This window comes from Rhinatrema bivittatum, chromosome 4 (assembly GCF_901001135.1).
Source record: "Rhinatrema bivittatum chromosome 4, aRhiBiv1.1, whole genome shotgun sequence".
NCBI classification, from domain to species: domain Eukaryota; kingdom Metazoa; phylum Chordata; class Amphibia; order Gymnophiona; family Rhinatrematidae; genus Rhinatrema; species Rhinatrema bivittatum.
In genome coordinates this window covers 220,514,168-220,539,893 of record NC_042618.1, presented here as the reverse complement: position 1 = coordinate 220,539,893, position 25,726 = coordinate 220,514,168, and the positions used below count along the sequence as shown (strand labels likewise).

The 25,726-nt window shown below is 44.9% G+C and overlaps 1 protein-coding gene across 1 annotated transcript in view; it reads left to right on the top strand.

Moving 5' to 3' along the window:
- Window positions 1-25,726, top strand: part of SLC17A8 (solute carrier family 17 member 8) — a 174,352-nt gene that overhangs the window by 7,303 nt on the left and 141,323 nt on the right. Inside the window, exon 2 of the mRNA XM_029597476.1 lies at window positions 2,782-2,981. Coding sequence (XP_029453336.1) covers window positions 2,782-2,981 — 200 coding nt within the window. The remainder of the gene's footprint in view (window positions 1-2,781; window positions 2,982-25,726) is intronic.

Genomic DNA, 25,726 nt, shown 5'->3' with positions numbered 1-25,726 from the left:
CACAATTTGTAGCCAGCTTACTCCTGACAATAGGGGTTGATTCATCTCCCAGTTTTTTTGTTTTTGTTTTAATATATTTAATTTTTTTTTTTAATCTGGACGCTGAATGGCTCTAGAAATTTGTGTTTTGCCAGACAGCAACTGTTGTAAAAAGGATTTATTGAGGAGATATGCAATATTCAGCAGTGCAACAGAAGAGAGATTTGGGATGTAGAGAAAGATTTTTTGTTCATAGCTTCCACTCCACTCATGAACCAGGCCACAAGGATGCCGTGAGCTCCGATAGGCCAATCAGACCCTGATCCCATCTGACTAATTTTCTCCCCTTCCCTAAGCTGCTTTTCCCTATTCAAGGTCACAAGGAATATGGGAATCTTTGGATTTTCACCTCCCATTTGAAAGCATGTTGGATTTTTTTTTTTTTTTTTTACAGTGTCAAAAACATTACAGTGTCAAAAACATTTCAAATTGAAGTTATAAAGATAGGGCCAGCTCACGTGCTCCCTCTGACGCAGAGCCAGGAGGGTGCTTTATAGAGATATCTCCAAGTACTTTAATTTATCTTCATTACAATGTTACAATTACTAACAGGAAAAAAATAGGGAAGAAAGATGAAAACATTAAAAAATTGCAGAGAAAATGAAAAACCTATATAGCAGAGAAGTAGCAGTTTAGCACAGCTGGAAGTGCATGTATCATTAGAGAGGTGCGCAAAACATTACAAAGGTCACAGCATTAACAAATGGCGCCAAACCTGTGCTCCAACCAATTTTCTGCAAAGAGAACCAAAGACAGGGAGAGAAAAGGGGTGCAGAAAATAATCTGGCACCCCTTCCTCCCAGTTTCCTGTGCCTCTCCTACAGGCCCAAGGGCCAATTGTCTGCAAATACATCTCATGAATGTTCATTATGGATATCGTGAAAAGCAGATGGGCTGAAGGGAGAACTCCCTGAAACTGAGAACCAGTGACCTAGACAGAATTTCATCTATAACTTCTCCTCTTCCGCCATGCCATGCCTCCTCCACACCACCACCACCCTCACCGCTCCCCTCCACATCATCAACTGACACAACTGGAAGGAGGTGGAAGTAGACCTGGATTTGCCAACAGGCACACTAGGCCTGTGCCTAGGGTGGCAAATTTGTAGGGAGAAGCAGCGAACTAAGAGGAGGGTGTGAGCTACCCCTGATGACAATCAGCAGGGGGGGTGCCAGCCTGGAGTTGGGTTTCAGCCGGGAGGGGGGGGGAGTGCCATCAAGAGGAAGGCTGGCGTCCGTGCACAGAGCCCATCCCGCTCACAGCAGAAGAAGAGGTAGGCTGCTGGGTCATAAGCAGTGAAGAGAGAGGCTGGATAGCGCAGGCATCTGAAGAGGGAGAGGGCCAGAATGACCACATGTAAGCCTACGTGACAGAGAGGAAGTGTGTGTGTTGTATGTATGTGAGTAAGAGACTGGGAGCCTGTATGTGCATGGAAGTGAGGGTGTGCATTGTGAGTAAAAGACTGGGAGCGCTATATTTGTGTGGGTACATAAGCAAGAGACTGGGAGTGTGTGTGTGTGTATGGGAGTGAGAGTGCATATCTGTGTGTGAGAGAGGGAGTCTATTTGAAGGGATGTGTATGTGTGAGGGAGAGACAAATAGAGGGAGCCTGTGTGCAGGGGTATGTGAGTGTATGCAAGAGAGAGAGGACGCCTGTGTGAGGGAGAGAGGACCTGGAGATCTGGGGGGGGGGGGGGGGGTGACGACAGAGAAGTATCCACCCTGAGTGCCAAATACTTTACATAACCCACTGCTAGGAAGGCAGCTGCAGGCCAGTTGAAGATTTTCTGCCGAACCTCACTCAGCAGAGAACAGCCTTCTGCTTCCTTCTCCAACCCCTCCCCTCCCAGTACAAAAACAGGAAGGAAGGGATGAGGCTGGAAAGGAAAACTGTTCTACTCCCTCTGCCAGCCCCTCCTCTCCTGTGCAGGAAATAAAAGAGGAAGGAAGTGAGGCCACAGCAGAGAGCAAAGTCAAGTCACTCTGCTCCCCTCTCCTGTCATTCAGGAACATAAGGAGAGGAGGTGAGCATGGAGCAAATTAAAGAAGGCTGTGCCTTAGATGTTTTGCTCTGTTGTCTTCTCCGGAGGAGGAGGAGGAGGGAGTAACAGCACCAACCGTGCCTAAGGGAGGCACCCTCTACCGCCGCTATCTTTCACTTGCCAAAGCGAATAGAGGTCTATTGCACTGGCAAGCATTGTTAAAAAAACCCCAAAAAACTAACAAATCAGCAAAACGTGACGAGCAGCTAAATCTTTGCAAGGAAAGTAACCTGGCTCGGAAGACTCCCCCTAGTCGAAGGGCTTGGTTTTCTGCCCCCGCACAGTCTTGTTGTCCAGCACAGGGTAGAACTGTATAAGATAAATTCCGATGAACGTTTTTGTTACAAAATAATGCACTAGCTGCACCCACGAAAACAGAATCAAAGAGGAAATAAACCACCACCAGAGCGAAGTGCTTGCTAGTCGATAGTTTCAAAAAAGAGCTTTTCTCACTCTACATCTCTGGCAAAATAGCTTTGAAAACAAACCCCAGCCGATCCCCGCTCTGCTCCCTAAAGTGCCGTAGCTGAGAAAAAAAAAAAAAAGAAAAGATCTGAAACTGTGGGAGTTAAGAAACATATGCCCGTGCTTGATCTGAACACCGCCTCGCTCCCCAGTGCCTCGCTGCCAGGAGAGAGAGAGAGCGGTCACGGTGCGCCGAAAGGGAGCAAATAATAATTCACTGGCAGGTCCTGAGAGGAATGCACTCCGGCCAGAAACCTTACCTTTGCCACAGTGAGCCATGTCAAAACCCAGCAAGTCCGAGCAACAGAAGACAATTATCGTGAGCAACGACGGCGGCGGCGGCACCACCCTCTGAACCCAGCACCCCGAAGGAGACAGAATGCGGCTTGGACCGAAAACGAAACCGAAAGGCAGAATTCCGGAAAACCTTCCCGGTCTGTAAACAGAAAGTGCCAATCGCCGAGGCTCACACTCACAGGAAAGGGTTGCATCAGTTAAGGATTTTTCTAGGCTGGAGCTGGGGGGGGGGAGGAGGGTCACAACCTCTCTCACATACAGCGGGCACACCCAGTGCTGAATTCACTTTATCGGGGCGCACCATCACTTTCTCCCCCCCGTTTATCTCCACCCCACAACGCCTCTTTTGCAGTCATCTTCCCTTCTCCTCATCGCTCTGTCACAACCATCATTGTTCTTACCTTCCACTCTCCGCCCCAGCCGTAACTACCTTCCCTAATCCCTTACCCCCTGGCATAATGTGTAGGGCTTCATTTACCAAGGCTTTTTATCCCATTGTATGTCTATGGGACAAATGCTTAGTAAATGAGGCCCTTAGTAATTTATTTAGCTCCCTTCATAGCTACTGCATTCAAAGTGTTGAAATGATTTATAGCATACATAGGGACCTTCATTTTTGGTTTTTATTTATTTATCGGAGCTTATGTCAAGAACAAAAAAAAAAAAAATCAATGGAAAATTTTGACTCATTTTTCTGGGTAAATATCAGAGTTTATTTTGGTGGACCAAAGCCAGTTCAGTAAAACAATATTAAGCAGAGTCTCCCACCCACCTACTCAGCTGGAAGCCTCAGGGACAGAGGTAGGTGGAGGGACCGGGGCACGGCCCGGGACCGTAACATAAAGTAGATCCTGGAAGATTTCATTCATCATTTTTTGGAAGATGGCCGGGGTGTTACATGTCCATCATGAGTATTGAACGCTCTCTTCCACTCATTGCCGGGTTTGGTCCATATCAAATTGAAAACTCCTTGGTGGTCAAACTTGGAGAAGATCTTTGCCCTTAGAGCCAATCAAAAATTTCAGAGATTAGCGGCAGGGGGTATTGGTTCTTTTTGGTGATTACATTTTGTCCGTGGTAGTCAAAACAGGGCCTGAGCAAGCCATCTTTTTTGGTCACGAAGAAGCTGGCCCCTGTCGGGGATGAGGAAGGTCAGATGAAGCCTCGCTCTAGATTCTCCCTGATGTAGTCAGACATTGCTCTGATTTCAGGAGAGACAGTGGTAGACCCTACCTCTTGGAGGTTTGGTGTCCAGGAGTAACTCAATTCTAAAGTCGTACGCCTGGTGGGGCAGTAGGTCTCAGCCTTCTTCTTGGAGAATATGTCCTCGAAGTCACTGTATTGAGGAGGAAGCCTCGGAAGTGTGGTGGCCACTGATACGCAAAATGGGGGTTCCATTAAACATGAGTAGTGGCATTGCTGGCCCCAGCAGGTTGGTGGTGTTGTGTTTGAAACATGAAGTTGTGGGCCCTTGGTTGCTGCAAGAGATAGTACCTCCCACAGGGCGGAGCCCTGTGAGGCCTTGAAGCGATAGGCTAGTTCTTAGCAGTAAGGAACATAGCGGAATGTAAGTCTTTATTGTACAGCAATGTAGTAGGTCACCCGAGGAGCGGGCAGACCCCAAGCAGAAGAGGAGGATCTCGGATGGTATCGTCTGGTCTGTATGCTGCAGTTGTAGAAAAGGCTCTAACCAGGTCCCAAAAGGGAGTTGGGTCTGGTAGTGGTCTGCGGAGTAGGCCGAGAACCCAGACACAGATGATATGCCAGTGAGGGTAGATCCGGTAGTGGTCTGCGAAGCGGGGTAGGCCGAGAATCTACTTTGGAGGAGATGAGACAAGGCAGAGACAGACCAATAGCAGTAGTACTCACTCTGGTGCTGGAAGTTGTTGAGATAAGAGACCCCCCGGGAGTCGGAGGTCCGGGACGGAGCAAGGCCCCCGAGGAGTGGGTACCTTAGGCGTCCTTACAGGTAGCAGGTAACCCCGAAGGGTAGACAGGAACGCGACCTTTCAGGTAGCAGGTAACCCCGAAGGGTAGACAGGAACGCGACCTTGCAGGTAGCAGGTAACCCCGAAGGTAGAAGTGAGGCAAGGCCCCCGAGGAGCGGGTACCTAGGTCGTCCAGGAGTGAGAGTACGCAGAGCGAAGGCGTCTGGTAACATGCAGAGATCAGCAGGAGGGATTCCTTGCTAACTCATCGCTGTGATGGAGAACGGAGGCTAAATACCCAAAGGTAGTGACGTCATGCGGTGGGGACACCCCCGAGGTTCCCGCCATGACGTAATCAAAAGGAGGGCCAACGCGCGTGTGCCCTAGGTGACCTCAGAGGGAAAATGGCAGACGCAATCGCCCATGCTGGTCCAGAGACACCGGAGAGGTTGGCGAGGAGAGGCGGAGGCAGTCATCTTGCCCAAAGGAGCAAAGAAAGAGAAAAGAGAGGTGAGACAGAGGGCGCAGCCATCTGCGACCGATGGAGGCAACAGGTGGAGAATGCTGCTGGAGCCAGGGTATTCCCAGTGCAACTGGGTATACAGCTTGGGCGATGACGTGATCTGCTGCTATTGCGAAGATAATTTGGCCAGGCAAGGGATCCCCATGGATAGAGGAGATGATTAGTGGCAACTTCCTTTGGATGGTGGGAATCTGTAGATGATCTAACAATTCTTTCAACACAAAGTTTCCCTCAGGGTGGAGAAATCCAGGTTGTCCATGATGACTGTCACCAGAAGAATCGATTGGGGAGCAGGTGTCACGAAGCCTAGGATCATCTCTCCATCAGATTCTAGGCTCGGATGTTTTCCGGTTTGATCGGACACTGGGCGAAAGGTGACCTGTGCCTGCACAATACAGGCACAGGCCTAGTTGCCAGCAGCAGAGTCTGTTCTAAGATGCAAAGCAGCCATGACCGAGCTGCATGGGTTCATCCGAGGAGGATGGAGCGGGAGCTCATGGCGATAGTGGTAACTGAAAATGAGAAGCCAACATGGCAGCCCTACGAGGGGGTTGAACCTTCCTGGCCTGTTGTTGCAGACAACGGTCTATCCTCTCTGTCAGGTCTGTGAGCCCCTCCAGAGACTCTGGGAGTTCACGTGTTGCCAGCTCATCCTTGATCCTGGGGGACATACCCTCCAGGAATATACTACGGAAGAAATCCCCCCTCAAGTTGAGTTCGGTTGCCAGGGTCCAGAATCCTATGGCATACCCCACTAGAGACTAGGCACCCTGGCACAAATGTAGGAGTTTGGAGTCCATAGTGGCCAGCCAGTCGGCCTCATTGAAGACTTTCTTGAAAGCAGAAACAAATTGTTGTAGGTCCATGAGGAGAGGATTTGAATGCTCCCATAAAGGAGGCCCAGGCTAGGGCCTTGCCATCCAAGAGGGAGAGGATGAAAGTAGTCTTCATGGTGTTATCGGGGAAGAGTGCTGCTTAGAGCGCAAAGTGCATATAACACTGGTTTAAGAATCCCCGGCACTGTTTTGGATCCCTGGCATACCGCTGTGGGGGTAGCAGATGCAGAATGGGGTGATTCTGGGCGTCAGGTGCGGATAGTAGGCAATACAAATACTGGGATGGCCAGAGCCAAGGCTGCATCTAAACGCATGGTGATTCACTCCAAGGAAGCTGCCAGGAGTTCTAGGAAATGCTGTTGCTCTTGGAGCCTGTGTGTTAGGTCTGGAATGGCTTGGAGAGCGGTGGCATCTGCTGAGTCCATGGCTGGGGCCAGGGGAGAGAAATGAAGCCCAGACATGCCTCTGGGTATGCCTACTGGAAAAAGCAGCTAAATATAGCTGTGCTTTGAAAGTAAGCAGTTATATTTAGCTGGTTTCCCAATGGCAATTATCTTAATCAGAGACCTATGCCAGTGTTAACCAACCCTTTCCTGGAGGCAAACTTACCCAGTCAGGTTGTCAGGATATCCACAATGAATATGCATGAAATACATTTTCATACACTGGAGATGTAAATCTATTTCATGCATATTCATTTTAGCAATCTTGAAAACTCGGCTGATAGGTGTGCCTCCAGGAAAGGGTTGTGAAACGGATTTCTTCTTCTTTTTTTTTTTTTCAGGTTTCTTGTCGTTTAATGTTTATTTTGGTTTGGTTCATTTGATGAACTGAATTAAAGATTAAATAAAACAACAACAATAACAACAACAACAACAACATGAAACAGCCCCCTGCCCCATGATTCCCCATCATCCCCCAACCCCTGTCTGCTATTTCCCCATCAGGGGGTTTCAATGGGAGAAAGGAGCAGGAGCGAGCCTAGACAATCCTGGCCTGCCGGCTTAATGTTTTAAACGGCGCCAGTCTCAGGGCTGGCTGGAATAAAGCCGGCCATTCTGGTGTCATTTTTAAAGTGCAGCTGGCACTGGGGCTCACTCCTGCCCTTTTTCTCTTCAAAATCCACCATGGGGGGTAAGGACTGGGGAGCTGCAGGGAAGCCAGGGGTCCAGATATAGTGGATGCTATTTGATAGTGGGCACTATTTACTAAAATAAAAAATCCAAACAGCATTCAGATTTTTTGGAATGAGTCTCTATTCAGTTTGTTCTATTTGGAATGAATGAAAAATGGACTCAGTCATCGTGTTTTACCCATTTGGGTAAAACAAATGCACTTCTCTATTAGACATGTACCCCTCTGGCCTCTTAATGTAGCTTTGTCTTAATTTCTCCCAAATCAAGTAACTCTCTCTAACAGACTAGGAAAAGAAGACAGTCCCTTCTGTATATGATGTAATATTTCAAAAGTATGCATGGCTTAAAGGAGCCATTCTCTGCTTTGGTTAAACATTTCCCTATTAGGCACGCCAATCAAAAATCTGTGATCTGAGGAGCATGACTTTTGTTTTTATTTTATTTAAAATGATTTCTATACCATTTTTATACATTAACGTAATCAAAGCGGTTTACAATAAAACATACATAATAAAATGGCACTTTCAAGATAAATTAAAAGGAGGTAAATAAAATAATAATATGAAACTATAAGAAACAATATATGAGTTAATGACCCTAGGATTAGTGATCTGTTACGATCACCCCTGTTGCTGCGCTACAGGAGGTATCTCACCTTCTCCTCCGGAGGCCACTCCGAAGCCAGGGCCTCGCCTGTGTTCCATCCAGGATTTGCTCCAGGGCCTGGGAGGCCTAGCTGTTCTTGAGGCCTGCCTGTGGCTTGCTTGTGCTTGCTTGGACTTCCTGGTTCCGGCCACGCCCTTCTCTCTAGGGGCCGGCCCGCGGCACTCCACCTCAGTTATAGGGCGAGCAAGGGGCGGTCCAGGTGAACTCCTCCCAGGGAGTTGCCTGCATACTGCAGTATAAAAGGACTTTCTCGTCCGTTCCTGCTTGGGTTCCACAGTTGCCTGTGACCTCTCCCGATCCTCCGTAGTCGTCTTTGCTTCGATGGCTCCCTGTCCTGTCTATGAAGTTGCCTTGATGTCTGTTCCTGATGTTGCCTTGATGTTTGTTCCTGATCCAGTTCCTGATGTTCCTACCTGTTTTAGGCTGCCAGGAGTGCAGCAAACCTGCTTTAGGCTGCCAGGAGTGCAGCAACCTTCCTTGACTGCCAGGAGTGCAGTATCCCACCGCTTCCTCTTCCCTGCACTTGTCCGCTCCCATGTTTGTAGGACAGGGTGGTCCATGACCAGTCCAGCCGTGCTGGCTGTGTAGGGTGCCCTTGTCTTGCCTCAGCCCTTGCCTGTGATGTCTTGTTTCAGCCTCGTCTAGGATGTCTTGCTTCAGCCCTTGCTGTGATGTCTTGTTTCAGCCTCGTCTAGGATGAATTGCTTCAGCCCTTGCCTGTGATGTCTTGTTTCAGCCTCGTCTAGGATGACTTGCTTCAGCCCCCGTCTGATGTCTTCAGTGTTCTAAGGACTCTGTCTGCCCTCGTCCTCTGTCCGGCCTGCCGCCCTATGCCGTTATCCAGCGGCAGGTCCGAAAGGGCTTGGAACAGTTGGAGGACCGTTCATCAATCAACATAGCGTTGTTGGTTGCCATGGGCGTGCAGGTCCGGCTGAGGGTCAGACTCTGTTCCTTACTCCTGCTTCTGTACCTGCCCGGCTCACCATGCCTGCATTGGCTCACCTCCCACGGTGTGGCTTGGGGCTCCTCCCTAAGTCTTGCCGTGGCCCAAGGGCTCACCACCTGCTTTAGAGGCGACCGCGCTCATAACGTGATCTGTAATTCTTTTTGGTTTCTCCAATCCTCTCTACTGACTGATCTGGATGGCTCATAAATCAGGAACTGTAGAATCAGAGGGCTGAAAGGGATCCGAAAAGATTGCTGCTCCAGTGTGGATGCCATGGGGGAAGAAGAGGGGAGTAGCTTCAAGAGATGTCAGTCGCCTGAATTTTCTTTGCTGACTAATCACAGCAATGGCCATCGCCATAAGTCTGTCTAAAGACAACGGCAGGCATTCTGAGGTTCAGCATGAACAGCTTCCAAAGTGCCACTGCTGCCTCAAAACTACAGGGTACTTGTAGTTTTGAGGAAGATGCTGGTGTCCTTCTGACTCAGAAATGGTAGACTCTCCTTCCTTGTGACGCTGGGATGGATGCGGGATTGTGTGAGGAGCAGCCTAGTGCTTAGAACTGCAGGTTAAGAAGCAGGGAAGCCAAGGTTCAAATACAAATGCTCCTTGTAAGCTTGGGCAAGTCATTTCACCCTTTGCTGCCTCAAGTACAACTTAGACTGTTAACCCTCTTGGGCAGGGAAATTACAGTACCTGATTTTTAATTCGCCTTAAGCTTGGATTTGGAAAAGGTGAATAATTAAACCCAAATCCAATGGGCCAGGGTTGGCTGAGATACCTTCTGATGTCAGTCATTCTCCTGCTTGACAGACCTCCAAGGTATATACTTTGGTCTGATTTTTTTCCTCTCTTGGAAGTTTCTGCTCTCAGCAATGACAGCCAGCCTCCGTGCCAGGCTTTCTTTTATAAAGGTTTGCAACAAGGAGGCTCAGCCATGAGGAAAAAGGACTGCAAGTGCCCAGTTTAAAATGTACTCACTACTGGAAGCACAATTGGCTAATTATTCCTCTGTCTCTCAATACGTACAGTCTGCGTTACTTATATCTCCTCTGCGTATGACTTGGAGATGGCTAATATCGAGAGCCTCCTTCTCTTCCTGTTTATCCCCTTTTCTACCTATTGGGGGAAACCTGGACTTTCCTCCAGGATTAGATTTATCACATTTTCAAAAGTGGGAACTGAGGGAGCTGACATCTCCTTCTCAGTGGGTCCATAATGTCTTTTTCTGATGTATGCAAACAGTTTAATTTTCCCTCGACAGATTTATTTTTCTACTACCGAGTGAGACATTATCTCCAAGCTCTCAAGGTTGTTGATTTACAGAACCCGAATTGGCAGTTTCTTCTAGAGTGGTTTGACCTGGAAGATCCTAATCGCCACTCCCTATTTTTTTTCTATAAAGCACTGGAAACTAAATATAAAACTTGCATCTTAGATATAGCCTGGACCAAATGGCAACACGAGTCCAATTTCCACTCTCGTTTTCATTGCTACTTTTTTTGACCACTCAAAATATTACTTGTAATGTCCTGATGAGAGAAACTCAATATAAAATATTCCTTAGGCTCTACATATCTCACGTCAAACATATTTGGCCAAGATTACTGCCTCAGATCTATGCATAAAATGCAATAAGGAGGCTGTTCATTTGGGTCATTCTCTCTGGAACTGTAGCTTAATCCAGTCTTTTTAGGAAAAGGGTTTTTCAGTATGTCACTATTGTGCTGGACCTTCCAATCTCATTTTCATTGCAAATTGCATTGTTTGGGATTTTTCTGACATCTTTTCCAGGCACTTTGAAACAAAAACTCTGGATCACTAAAGTCTTTATTTTAGCAGCCACAGCTATCTTGCATGTCTGGTGCCAACCAGGTGAGCCATCCCCTACTTAGTGGAACAACAGCATCTTCAGCTTACTAAGTATGGAAGTTCTTTCGAGCAAACATTCTTCTTTATTGTTCAAGAAGAGAACTCTGAATGTTTGGATGCCATACATAATGCCGCTGCACACAGGGAGCACAGCCAAATTCTATACGACTTAGGATTTTAGAATATGCCTATTGCTCTTACATAATATCTGCCTTTCCAGCAAGGGGAAGGGGTGGGTGTTGGGAGGAGAGTTGGGGGGGGGGGGGATCAGGGTTTTAATTGCATTAACATGTGACATATAACAGAGTATATTATGCATCATGTGTTGCCATCTGTGTTCATTTTCTTATTGAAAAAATAAATAGATTGAAATATAACATGTACTCACTGTTTAGTATGCAAACACTATTAACTTACAGAAGATACAGTTTTATGGGTTAGCATGGACACTAACAGTGTTCACACACTACGGAGTCTATTTTATTTGTTGCATGCTAAACTTTAGTCCATAGACCACTAATATGGCATTGCAGTGTGCAAGTTACATTTTTACCAATGTGCATGCTAAAAAATTTTTTAGCGCAAGTTTAGTGCATAGCCCCCTTAGTAAAATCTCTTGCTCATTCATGTGTACTAAGGAGAAGGTGTTGCTGTTGTAGTTGGTGGGATGGGCTGTACTCGTCTCCAAAGTCAGGAAGGTCAGGGAACTGCTAATGCAGCACAATCTGACAGAGCCAAACCTACTGGCTGTTTAGAGAAGGCACAGCTGCTATTTACATTTTATGCAGTAATTCTGATAGCGTTCAATGAAAACATTTGGCATCCATCAAACAGATTTTGTTATGAGAAAGACATATTGGAAGGCTGTGTGTTGTACTCCAGTATGAGGAAAAAGATGGTCTATTAGTTAAAACACTGGGCTGTGATTTATAAAAAGCTGAATCCTTACTGGTGCAAAAATAAACAATCATATTACGCCAATTCTTCAGTCTTTAGGTTACCAGTTCAGTTACTTATTCTTTATAAACTAGCTCTCATAATTCACAATCTACTTTACAATGTTAATAGCTAATGATTCACTGCTACCTTAAAAATTTACACTCCAGTATGGACTCTCCAATTATCCAATCAAAATCTCCTTGACGTTCCCTCACCACGGTTGGTACACTTGACGGAGACCCAAGAAAGGGCCTTGATAGCAGGCCCTATTTTTTTGAACTCCTTACCATGCAATTTGCATAACATTTCAGATTCATTGATATTTAAGGAAGCTTTCAAAACATTTTTTTTAAGTATTTGAGTGTTAAAATTCCTCCCCTTTCCTTCCTCACTTATATCAGCAGGGCTTTCCAACCACAGCCTTAAAGTAATGTTTGTTAAATGTTTGTGAATCTGTGATGTCAGACCACTATAGATTTTATTGTGTATGTACCTTTGTTCCCCATCCTGAACTACTGGAGGGTGCAGATTATAAATTATTTTAAATACAAATAAAATAATAAGTCCTAGGGTGCCAGCTCACCTAGGTTAACGTAAGGAAGTTGATCCAGCCCTGGTTTTGCCTGTATTGTATATAGGGTTGCCAACGGGCTCCAGCTTTTCAGGAAGATTGATCCAGTCCTGGTTTTACTCCCCTGCATTCAGGTAAGAACATAAGAAAATGCCATACTGGGTCAGACCAAGGGTCCATCAAGCCCAGCATCCTGTTTCCAAAAGTGGCCAATCCAGGCCATAAGAACCTGGCAAGTACCCAAAAACTAAGTCTATTCCATGTTACCATTTGTAATGGCAGTGGCTATTCTCTAAGTGAACTTAATAGCAGGTAATGGACTTCTCCTCCAAGAACTTATCCAATCCTTTTTTAAACACAGCTATACTAACTGCACTAACCACATCCTCTGGCAACAAATTCCAGAGTTTAATTGTGCACTGAGTAAAAAAGAACTTTCTCCGATTAGTTTTAAATGTGCCACATGCTAACTTCATGGAGTGCACCCTAGTCTTTCTACTATCTGAAAGAGTAAATAACCGATTCACCTCTACCCATTCTAGACCTCTCATGATTTTAAACATCTCATTCTAGATTTTAAACATCTTTTTAAACCTCTCATGATTTTAAACCTCTCATGATTTTAAATCTTTTTAAACCTCTCATCTTTTTAAACCTCTCATGATTTTAAACCTCTCTTTAAACCTCTCTTTAAAATCTTTCTTTTAAAATCTCTTTTAAAATCTTTCTTTAAAACCTCTCTTTTAAACCTCTCTTTAAAATCTTTTTAAACCTCTCATGATTTTAAATCTTTTTAGACCTCTCATGATTTTAAACATCTCATTCTAGACCTCTCATGATTTTAAACATCACTACCCTCTCCATCATTCTGTTCAACGCCCAATCACTCTCCAAAAAAACCCCCATCCTAAATGACCTCCTCACTGACACCAAGCCAGACATCTGTGCCATCACGGAAACCTGGCTCAAAGAAACAGACATTGTCCTCCTGAACCAGCTACCTACACAATCCTACGAATTCCTATCCATTCCAAGACCCAAGAAAAGAGGAGGTGGCATCCTCCTAGCCTTCAAGAAACACCTTAATCTCAAACTCTCCCACACCACATCACCCTCCAAGCTAGAAATTGGCCTCTTCAAAGCCCCCTCACTGCAAATCTGTCTCATTTATGCCCCTCCTGGATCCATCGAACGGGACCCCTCCCCCTTAATTGAATTCTTATCTGCCAACATAAACATTGAAATCCCTTCCATCATACTAGGAGACTTCAACCTCCATGTTGATGCCACCCCCCTTACCCCTTCTTGTGAGGCATTCCTTACTGCACTCCAAGCTCTAGGCCTTAGACAAATTGTTGCCTCCCCCACGCACCAAGCTGGTCACTCCCTTGACCTTATATTCATCAACCACTGCTTCCTACCATCCCACCCCCCCACCTGCTCCCCTGTACCTTGGTCCGACCACTTCCTCATAAAAGCCCTCCTCCCCCTTAACTTCCCTACTACCCCCACTCCCTCAAACAACACCACCTTCACCTTCAGGAAACCCTGCTCTGGAGATGAACTGGCTCTTGCCATTTCCAACACATCCACTAGCCTTGACTGCTCCAGTCCAGAGACTGCCATCAAATCCTGGCTCAGCATGACTCTTGAAATTGCTGACAAACTATGCCCCATCTCCAGACGTAACATTACCCAACCCACAAAAAATCATCAACCCTGGTACACGACTGAACTAAGATCCCTAAAAAATACCCTCAGGCAGCGTGAGAGAAACTGGCATAAAGCCCCCTCACCCCAACTCGCCTCAAGTTTCAAAACTACCCTTCACCAATATAGAATAACCACCCTCAAAACAAAAAGAGACTACTTTTCAGCTAAGATCCACCAATACATGTACAACCCGAAAGCCCTTTTCAATTATGTTGCCAACCTCACCAAATCCTCTCAGCCCACTATCCCTGAGAATGATGCCTCCACTAAGAGCGAAGAAATCGCCCAGTATTTCCTCACAAAAATCACCAACATCCTCCGCAGATTTCAACACCCTTCTCCATCCACCTCCCCTTCCCCCTCCCTCCAACCTTCCCCCACTTCACCCACCCTCCAAACCCTTGACCTGACTTCTGCTAAAGAAGTGGAATCTATTCTCAGAAAACTCAAACCAGCTTCCCACCCTTCAGACACCATTCCCACAAAATCCCTCCTCTCCATCCCGAACACTATATCCAAACCCATCGCAGACATCATAAACTCCTCCCTCTCTTCAGGCTCTGTCCCAGATGCTCTTAAACAAGCTATTGTCAAGCCCCTCCTAAAAAAACCAACACTAGACCCTAAAGACCCCGCTAACTTCCGCCCTATCTCTAACCTGCCCTTCCTATCCAAAATTATGGAAAAGATTGTAAACATCCAACTTACAGAATATTTAGAAAGCAACAACATTCTGCATCCAGCCCAATACGGCTTCCGTAAATACCTCAATACAGAAACCCTCCTGCTCTCCCTCACGGACCACTTACTCATAGGCATGGACCGAGGCAACTGTTACCTCCTCGCCCTACTCGACATCTCAGCTGCCTTTGATACCATCAACCATAACCTCCTCATCAACCGGCTATCCGAAATAGGCATCTCAGGCCTAGCCCTACTATGGTTTAAATCCTACTTATCTAACAGAAAGTTCTCCGTCAAGATAGGAAACGCCAACTCCACACTCTATCCCTTGTCTCAAGGTGTCCCACAAGGCTCCTCCCTCTCCTCCACCCTTTTCAACATTTATCTCACACCTCTATGTCAGCTCCTCACAGACCTCGGCCTCAAATTCTACCTCTATGCAGATGACGTTCAAATCGTCATTCCCATTCACAACTCTCTCTCAGATGCCCTTGCCTTCTGGAACACATGTCTTGCCAACATCAATGACTTCCTCACCAACATCCACCTCGCTCTAAACTCCTCCAAAACAGAGCTGCTCCTTATCTCTCCTCACCTCCCTCCCAAACCACCGATCTCCAACGATCCAGCTTTCAACGTCATAACACCCCAACCCACAGTAAGAGACCTTGGGGTTATCATAGATCAACAACTCAATCTCAAAAAACAGATCAACTCCATCCTCAAAGAAGGTTTCTTCAAGCTTCACATCCTGAAGAAACTCAGACCCCTCCTCCACTATCATGACTTCCGCACCGTCATCCAAGCCACCCTTTCCTCAAAGCTGGACTACTGTAATGCCCTCTTCCTTGGCCTACCCTCCTCCACCACCAAGCCCTTACAAATGCTCCAGAATGCCATCGCCAGGGTCATCACCAACTCAAGGAAAGCTGATCACATTACCCCAATACTCAAAGAACTCCACTGGCTCCCCATCGCATCCCGAATTCTCTTCAAAATTCTAACCATAGTGCACAAGTCCATCCACTCGCACAATTCCAATTGGTTGGATGAACCCTTTCGTCCTATACGCACTGAACGACCCACTCGCACTGTCAACAAAGGCACCCTCTCCATTCCCCCTTTGAAAAAAGCCCACCTCTCCTCTACTAGGGACCGTGCACTATCCATTGCAGGCCCTAAACAATGGAACGCCCTCCCTACCACTCTCAGGCTAGAGCCATGTTACGCCAAGTTCAGAAAAAAACTTAAAACATGGCTCTTCCGACAAGCCTACCCTGATTAAGTACACCGACTTCTGCAAGTATCTTGCCTACGCCTTGTATATTCCTGTAAATAGTCCGTTGCAGTTTTTATTTATTGCTTTAATTCCTCCACCTCCTGCTCTTTGTATACTCCTCCTTGTTCGCCCTCCCTGTTCATTGTAATTTCTACCTTTAAAGTTACATTGTAAACCGGTATGATGTATGCATACTAATACCGGTATATAAAAGTTTTTAAATAAATAAATAAAATAAATAAATAAATAAATCTCTATCATATCCCCCCATAGCCGTCTCTTCTCCAAGCTGAAAAGTCCTAACCTCTTTAGTCTTTCCTCATAGGGGAGCTGTTCCATTCCCCTTATCATTTTGGTAGCCCTTTTCTGTACCTTCTCCATCGCAATTATATCTTTTTTGAGATGTGGCGACCAGAATTGTACACAGTATTCAAGGTGCGGTCTCACCATGGAGCGATACAGAGGCATTACTATATTTTCCGTTTTATTCACCATTCCCTTTCTAATAATTCCCAACATTCTGTTTGCTTTTTTGACTGCCGCAGCACACTGAACCGACGATTTCAATGTGTTATCCACTATGACGCCTAGATCTCTTTCTTGGGTTGTAGCACCTAATATGGAACCCAACATTGTGTAAATATAGCATGGGTTATTTTTCCCTATATGCATCACCTTGCACTTATCCACATTAAATTTCATCTGCCATTTGGATACCGAATTTTCCAGTCTCACAAGGTCTTCCTGCAATTTATCACAATCTGCTTGTGATTTAACTACTCTGAACAATTTTGTATCATCTGCAAATTTGATTACCTCACTTGTCGTATTTCTTTCCAGATCATTCATTCATTCATTCATTCATTCATTTATTTATTTATTTGGCATTTTTATATACCGACAACCGTTTGCACATCGTATCGGTTCACAGCTAACTTCGAACTAATAGGCAAGGGCCTTTACATGGAACGGTAACTATAGTTAACAGAGAAAACAAGAAACAATTACCAAATGTGGAAAAATTAATTTACAAAAATTTACAAGAAATAATCAGAGAACAAAGTCACAAAGATTTCAGCTAACAATCATGTGGAGGGATTGGTGGACGGGTAGGCCTGTAGAAAAAGCCATGTTTTTAGTTTCTTTTTGAATTTAGGGGTGGATGTCTCTGTGCGCAGATCTGGAGGGAGGGAGTTCCAAAGGGTGGGGCCGGCGAGGGAAAAGGCCCTCAATTTATAAATATCATTTATAAATATATTGAAAAGTAAGGGTCCCAATACAGATCCCTGAGGCACTCCACTGTCCACTCACCTCCACTGAGAAAATTGTCCATTTAAACCTACTCTCTGTTTCCTGTCTTTTAGCCAGTTTGCAATCCACGAAAGGACATCGCCACCTATCCCATGACTTTTTACTTTTCCTAGAAGCCTCTCATGAGGAACTTTGTCAAACGCCTTCTGAAAATCCAAGTATACTATATCTACCGGTTCACCTTTATCCACATGTTTATTAACTCCTTCAAAAATGTGAAGCAGACTTGTGAGGCAAGACTTGCCTTGGGTAAAGCCATGCTGACTTTGTTCCATTAAACCATGTCTTTCTATATGTTCTGTGATTTTGATGTTTAGAACACTTTTCTTAGGGAATGGAATAGGGTAATCCGAATAAGTCCCAGCATGCAGTGGGGTAAAACCAGAATGGAATGGAATAGGGAAATCCGAATAAGTCCCAGCATGCAGTGGGGTAAAACCAGAACTGGGCCAACCTGTCCTTAAAATCTGGAGCCAGTTGGCAGTCCAAATTGTATGCCTAGAAATGTAGTCCAGTTTCTCTTTGGAAAATCCAAGCTATATCTCCGGCCATGCTGCAGGTGAAAAACAAGAGTGGATCAGCCTCTTTGGGTTGTCCTGGGTCAACTGGCCATCTGGCACTTGGGACATGAGTTATCTACCTCTGAGTTCCCGTGTGACCTTGCTAAAGTAACTTAATTTCCTTACCAACCCTCCAACTCAGGTGGAAACAAGGAACATGTCTTAAGCCAGGGGTAGATTGCAGGAAAATATCAGCTCGGGGGGAGTTTTTCAAAAGTGGCCCATGGGATACCTGATTCACTCGTGAGCTCTCTGTGCAGCAGCACATGCTGCACCAGCTCCCAAAAGCATACCAAGCCAATCATTGAGAGGAATCATCATTTGACCTGAAACTTGGCAGAACTGAGACAAAATGTCTCCTTCAAAATGTCATGTTTTTTCTAAAATTAAAAAGAGCTCGTCTTAGACTTAGGGGTAAGCAAACTGAGCTGCAGTCCCACTTCCATCCATACAAGCAGCCGGGCCTCCCACAAATTTGGTTACATCTCTCATATATCCTGGATTCCTGGTCTGGTGTTAAAGTTTTTTTGCCAGCCTGATCTAGTGTTAAAAGTCTTGAACCAGTCGCCAAGTAATGAGACAGCCATACTGCCAGCCAGTGGCTCATACGCACAATCAGATTCAGAAAAACATGCGCACACAGACATTTGCTGCTGTGCTGCTGCTTATTTGCTCATTCAGTGAGTCGTTCCCCCCCCCCCCCCCCCCACCTCCCCGGTGCTCCAGCCCTACCGCATCATTATATAAAAGATATTGCTCGCTGCCGGCCCTTCCTCAGCCTGCAACAGCCTCCTGCCTTTCCCATTCTCACTCCTTCTTGGCACCTTCACACTCTGAAAGACTCACTGATTCCACAGCCAGCTGCTCATCTCAGAGCTCAGTCCAGCCTTCTCAGACAGAAGCCTCACCAGTGCTGCACAGGCACCTCCTGGCTCACTCCTTCCCTTTCTATGACAGTAGCTTGCCTCCACTTCTCAGGGCCTCACCACTCCAGCAAATTCTTATTGACTGTGTGCCACACAGAGTCTACTGCTTTTCTGATTCCCTAGGCCAGTGTTTCCCAACCTTTTCACAGCCAAGGCACACCTACATTAATGAACAAGTTGTGTGGCACACCAAACTCCATGCAACAGGCAGTGCAGACATGGAGAGGACTCATATGACCAAAAGAGCTAGGGAAGCACTGAAAGGCCCATCTGAATTGCTTCCAAAAAAACCAGAGAGGGAGCAAAGGCACACATGAATCTCTGTCTCTCCCAAGGCAAATTTAGTGTGGTGTGAGCACCTGGCTTAGGGGGTTATTTTTCAAAGTGTTAACGCATGCATTAGGGCAATATCGCATGCGAAAAGGGCCTTTTCGCATGCAATATATTGCAAATTAGCTGGAGGGGAGGAGTCGGGGAGGGGGAGGAGTCGGCCGCGGCACCTCTGCCGGCGATAATGTGAGGATCATTATCGCTGGCAATGCGCGGCGAATAGCACCACCTTTTACGGTGGCGCTATTTGTGCGAACGGCTGCAGCCTTTTGTAGGCCCACCCCAGCCCTTAGTTAACTTGACTGGTGCATGTGGCTGACAGAACTCCTTCACTACTGTTCCCAGCACTCAAAATGAGTCACATCCATGGCTCAGTTCATACTCTCCCTGCCTTACTTGACCCGGGGATAAGACCGAGGCTTAAAGACAGGGAAGATGAGGAAGGACAGTGGATCCCAGCGATCTCTGCCCTGCATGCTGTCCATTAATACCATACTCCAGGGCTTATGCTATAGCTAGGATGAGGCATGCATGATTACACATGTTTTTAAAAAGGAGTTTAAAAGCCATCTCTGGTGTCTCTTCTTGCTGCAAGGTGCAAGGTGCTCTGATCAAGGCCAGGTGGCATACCTGATCAGGTCTGAAGGCATACTGATTGGAAAACACTGTCCTTGGCTCTCCTCTGCCTACCTACTCCTGGCTAGGGTTAGGGGTACCAGAAGTGATCCATATAGCTGACTTTCTCCAAGGCTTCAGAAAAAGAACAATTAAGCCCTGGCCAAGGCTATATGCATCACTATTGCAGCCAAGACTGATTGAGAGCCTGGCCCATGGCAGCAGAGAGAGCTCCAGATGGAATTCTGCTTTCTAACATGAAGCTAGTGCATTAGGTATCCTACGAAAATCTTACAACCTTGCACGCCCCAGCCCCATCCTCCAAACACACAATTAAAAGTTATGTATATGGAATAAGATTTTACATGAAAATGTTCATTCATAGTACAGTCTTATGAAGTAAAACTATTACAACATGTTTACTATTTTTACATGCACTGCTGTGGTGCCAACCAGAAAACCCTGCAAAAAAGACCACACTGATCTCATATGGTATTAGGCCTATTGTAACATGCATTGGGTGTGGGCTTTGTCTTCAGAAAGCCAAAAGTAAACTAGATTACAATATAGTAAACCTCCCATACCAAAAAAGTACTAACTGCCAACACTCAAATAGTAACTACTCTACCTATGAAAAGGTAATACTACAAATATCACACCAGACTGTAAAACATCAATACACTTCCTATTAGGAAATCAGAACAAGCCAAACTGCTACAGAAACTACACCTTAATAGAATACCTCACTATAGTCTGGCACAGTCAGAACACAGACAGACCCTCACCAAGTACAGAATTAAGAAATCATAAAGTATAAATAGAAACCTGCAGACAAACTGAACTGGAAACCACAAGAAGCCAACTCTGCAGTGCAACAATAGATAAACAAACATCACCATTCCTCATAAAAAATAATAAAATTAAGAAACAACATATAATAGTAAAACCATACTAAAAAATAAACATATAGTTCAAAACTGCTGAATAGAACATTTAATAATTAAAAACTGATTAGGAAATTTTTTTAATATTTCCCAAACACCATACACAGACAGATCAAATTACTAATAAGGATAAAAAAAAATCCACTATTCTCCATACCTAGTAACTTATGATTACAGTCACCATAAAGTATAAATAGGCAAAACTGAACTGGAAACTGCAACAAGCCAGACACTATATGAAAAACAGAAATATTACCATTTATCATAAAACATCAAACAAAACCAAGAAATATAATAGTAAAATGATACTAAAAAATGAACAAATATTTCAAAATAACTAAAGAAAAGAATATTAATTAAAAATTCAATTTTTGTAAAAATTTTTACTATTTTGAAATATGTTTTTGGTGTTTGGGAGGCCCAACCATTAAAAATGGAAAGGATAAAAAAAATCCCGTGCTCTCCATACCTTTGATTTCCAGTCATCCTAACATTGTCTTGGATTGGCGGGAGAGAGGAAGGTGCACAAACTTTTTCCTCTCTCTCTGACACAGAGAGAGACATAACCATCTTCCATCTCTCTCTCTCTCCCTCTCACACACACACACACACAAATGCAGACAGACCCATGTTCCTTCCCTCTTTCTCTCACTCACATATGCAAACAGAACCATGCTCCCTCTCACACATATAGACAGAACCATGCTCCCTCCCTCTCACACACATACAGAACCATGCTCCCTCTGACACATGCAGACAGACAAATCCATGCTTCTTCTCCTCTCTCTCACACACACACACACAACCATGCTCCCTCCTTCTCATACACACACAGACAGAACCATGCTCCCTCTCTGTTATACACACACATAGAGAGAGAGAGACACAAGCTCCCTCTCTTACACGTACAGGCAGACACACAGAACCATGCTCCCTCTCTCACACACTGGCAGGCACACAGAAACATATTGCCTCTCACACAGACAGTCAGGAGACAGAACTATGCTCCCTCCCACTCTTATGCAGACAGAACCATGTTGCACTCCTTCTTTCACACACATGCAGAGAACAATGCTCCCTCTCTCACTATTGTGCCTCTGCTTTTTCTTTCCCTTGCAGGAGGCCCCAACATTCTTCTTTCTTCGACCTTGCCAGCCTGGGTTCCAGCGGCGGCTTGCAGTTTTCTTCTTCTTCCTTCGGCCCCGCCTGCCTGCCCTGCCCCCCCCCCCCCCTTCTATCTTTGGCCCTACTGGCCTGGGCTCCAAGGGCAGCCCACAGCTTCTCTCTCTTCTTTTTTTGGCCCCGTTGGCCTGGGATCAGACAGTGGCATGCATGTTCCCTCCTTTTTTTGGCTCCACCAGCCTGGGCTCCAGCCTCCCTCTTCTTTACTTCTGCCCCCACTTGCCTACAGCTTCGGCCCGCAGCTTCCCTCTTCTTTTTTTCAGCCCCACCGGCCTGGGCTCTGATGGCAGTCCCCAGCCTTCAACTTCAGAAGCAGGATTCAAGGAGAAACATTAGGAGTGTTTGCCACCACCGCTGCCGTGGTGTTGGGAGGAGGAGGGGCACCTGGAGAGAGAAAGGAGCATGTCGCAGGATCACGCTGCCACAAAGCTAGTTGAGGAGAGAGGGAGAGCGGGCCCCACATTGGTGCAGTCATCCTTGAAATTTTAAGTTTTCACACTTTAATAAGCCAAATTTAGGATTTTAGGTAGAAAGCTGAAATGCCTCCAGGGTGGCATTCTCTGAAATGCTCCCTGTTTCACGTGCAGGTCTCCAGAGGCAGGCAGAGCTCCGGAGTCTCAATGCGTGGATGAGATGATGGTGCAGGAAAGAGGGATTCAGTTTTGTAAGGAACTAGACAACCTTTTGGGGATGGGGGAGACTTTTCTGAAAGGAAGGGCTCCACCTTAACCAGAATGGAACCAGGCTGCTGGCACTAACTTTCAAAAAGGAGATAGAGCAGCTTTTAAATTAGAACAAGGGGGAAAGCCGACAGCCACTCAGCAGTGCATGGTTCAGAGGAATGTATCTTTGAAGGATACTAATGAAACAGGAGAGTTAGGGCATCCCAACAGAGACTTTCCAATAAAAGCAAAAGTAGCCCATGTGCTTATAAGTAAAGAATCATCTGAGCTTAAGAATTCCAAATTATCCATATCAACTGAAAAGAAGGTTATTAATACAAACAAAAAAACACACTTTGAAATGGCTGTATGCCAATGCCAGAAATCTAAGAAGTAAGATGGGAGAGTTAGAATGTATAGCAGTGAATGATGGGATTGACATAATTGGCATCTCAGAGACCTGGTGGAAGGAAGATAACCAATGGGATAGTGCTATATTGGGGAACAAATTATACCACAATGCTAGGGAGGATCAACTTGGTGAGGGTATAGCACTTTAAGTCCGGGAGGGTATAGAGTCCAACAGGATAAAGATCATACAAGAGACTAAATGCTCAGTAGAATCTATATGGGTAGAAATCCCATGTGTGTTGGGTAAAAGTATAGTGATAGGAGTATAATATCGTCCACCTGGCCAAAATGATCAGACAGATGATGAAATGTTAAGAGAGATCAGGGAAGCTAACCAATTTGGACATGCAGTAATAATGGGAGATTTCAATTACCCAAATATTGACTGGGTAAATATAACATCAGGACATGCTAGAGACATAAAATTCCTGGACGGAATAAACAACTGCTTCATGGAGCAATTGGTTCAGGAACCAACGAGAGATAGAGCTATTTTAGATTTAATTCTTAGTGGAATGCAGGATTTGGTGAGAGAAGTAACGGTGATGGGGCCACTTGGCAACAGTGATCATAACATGATCAAATTTGAACTAATGACTGGAAAGGGGACAATATGTAAATCTACAGCTCTAAAACTAAATTTTAAAAAGGGAAACTGAAAAAAATTGAAAGGTGTAGCTGCAAAGGTTAAAATTGTACAACAGGCATGGACATTGTTTAAAAATACAACCTTAGAAGCACAGTCCAGATGTATTCCATGCATTAAGAAAGGTGAGAGGAAGGCAAAACGATTACTGGCATGGTTAAAAGGTGAGATGAAAGAGGCGATTTTAGCCAAAAAAAATCCTTCAAAAATATGAAGAAGAATCCATCTAAAGAAAATAGGAAAAAGCATAAGCATTGTCAAGTGTAAAATATTGATAAGGCAGGCTACAAGAGAATTTGACATGAAGTTAGCCGTAGAGGCAAAAACTCATAATAAAAACTGTTTTAAATATATCTGACCATTAGGTGACCGAGGAGTTACTTCTGTGTTTACTAATGAGGATGTTGGGGAGATACCAATTCCAGAGATGGTTTTCAAGAGTGATGATTCAGATGAACTGAACCAAATCACTGTGAAACTGGAGGATGTAGTAGGCCAGATTGATAAGCTAAATAGTAGCAAATCACCTGGACCGAATGGTATGCACCCCAGGGTTCTGAAGGAACTAAAAAATGAAATTTCAGATCTTTTAGTTAAAATTTGTAACCTACCATTACAATCATTTTATTTATTTATTTATTTATACACTTTTATATACCAACATTCATAAGAAACATCACGCCGGTTTACAAATAACTGTAGAAGATGGAAATTACAATGAACAGGGAGCGGGGGAAGAGGAGCAGGCCAGAAGAAGGGGGAGGGGGGCAATGGGAGAATAATGGATTAGAGAGAAAATAGATAGGAACAAAGCTCTGGAAATTGAGGTGGAAACATAACCTAAGTACAATAAAAACATAAGATATATACTATAATAATTGCGTGAGGATAATACTACAAACACTAAGAGCCATTTACAGAAATTACAATTTACAATTAGCAATGAGGATAACATTACTGAACGGTTACGAATAATGTTGCAATGATGAACTAATTTGATTGGAGATACAATGTTAAACTGGAGAGCTATTCTGGCAAAGGGGCTGAGCTAGGGGTACAGGAATGGGGAAACTAAGAGACTATATGGACAGCATATGATGATGTGCTAAATATAGGACATTTGGCTGGGTCGGGCAACTGACTAGGTTTGGTTCAAATCAGGGTAAGCCTGCTTGAAGAGCCATGTCTTGATTCCTTTTTTGAAATTGTGTAGAGATGGTTCTAGACAGAGTTTGGTAGGTAGGGAGTTCCAGAGGGAGGGGCCAGCAATAGAGAAGGCTCTGTCTCTGGTGAAGGCGTGGTGTGCTGTTTTGAGGGAAGGGGTGTGAAGGGTGCCCGCAAGGGATGTTCTGGTGGGACGGTTGGACGAGTGGAAACGTGGCATTTCCTCGAGCCAGGCATGATTGTGTTTGTACAGCGAATTGTGCAGGATAGTAAGTGTTTTATATTGAATGCGGAAGGGAATAGGCAACCAATGAAGGTCCTTTAGAATAGGTTATTCGTTATTATCCTGGCCATGACGTTCTGCAGGATTTGTAGGGGTTTGATAGTGGAAAAGAGGAGGCCCAGAAGTAATGAAATGCAGTAGTCTAACTTAGATAGGATGGTCATCTGTAGTACAATACAGAAATCCTGAGCATGGAGGTGGGGTTTGAGCTTTTTGAGGATGTGGAGTTTGAAGAAACCTCCCTTTAGTAGTGTGCTGATGTGGGATTTGAAATTTAAATGTTGATCAAGTGAGACGCCTAGGTCTCTTATGGATTGTAGATCCATTGTACCTGAAGAGAGGAGGGTGGCCAATGTAACACCAATATTTAAAAAGGGCTCCAGGGGTGATCCAGGAAACTATAGACCAGTGAGCTTGACTTCAGTGCCGGGAAAAATAGTGGAAACTATTCTAAAGATCAAAAGCACAGGGCATATAGAAATACATATTTAATGGAACACAGTTAGCATGGATTTACCCAAGGCAAGTCTGGTCTCACAAATCTGCTTCTTTTTTTTAAGGGGTTAATAAACATGTGGATAAAGGTGAGCCAGTAGATATAGTGTATGTGGAGTTTCAGAAGGCATTTGACAAATTCCCTCATGAGAGGCTTCTAAGGAAAATAAAATGTCATGTGATAGGAGGTGGAGTCCTTTCGTGGATTATAAACTGGTTGAAAGACAGGAAACGGAGAGTAGGATTAAATGGTCAATTTT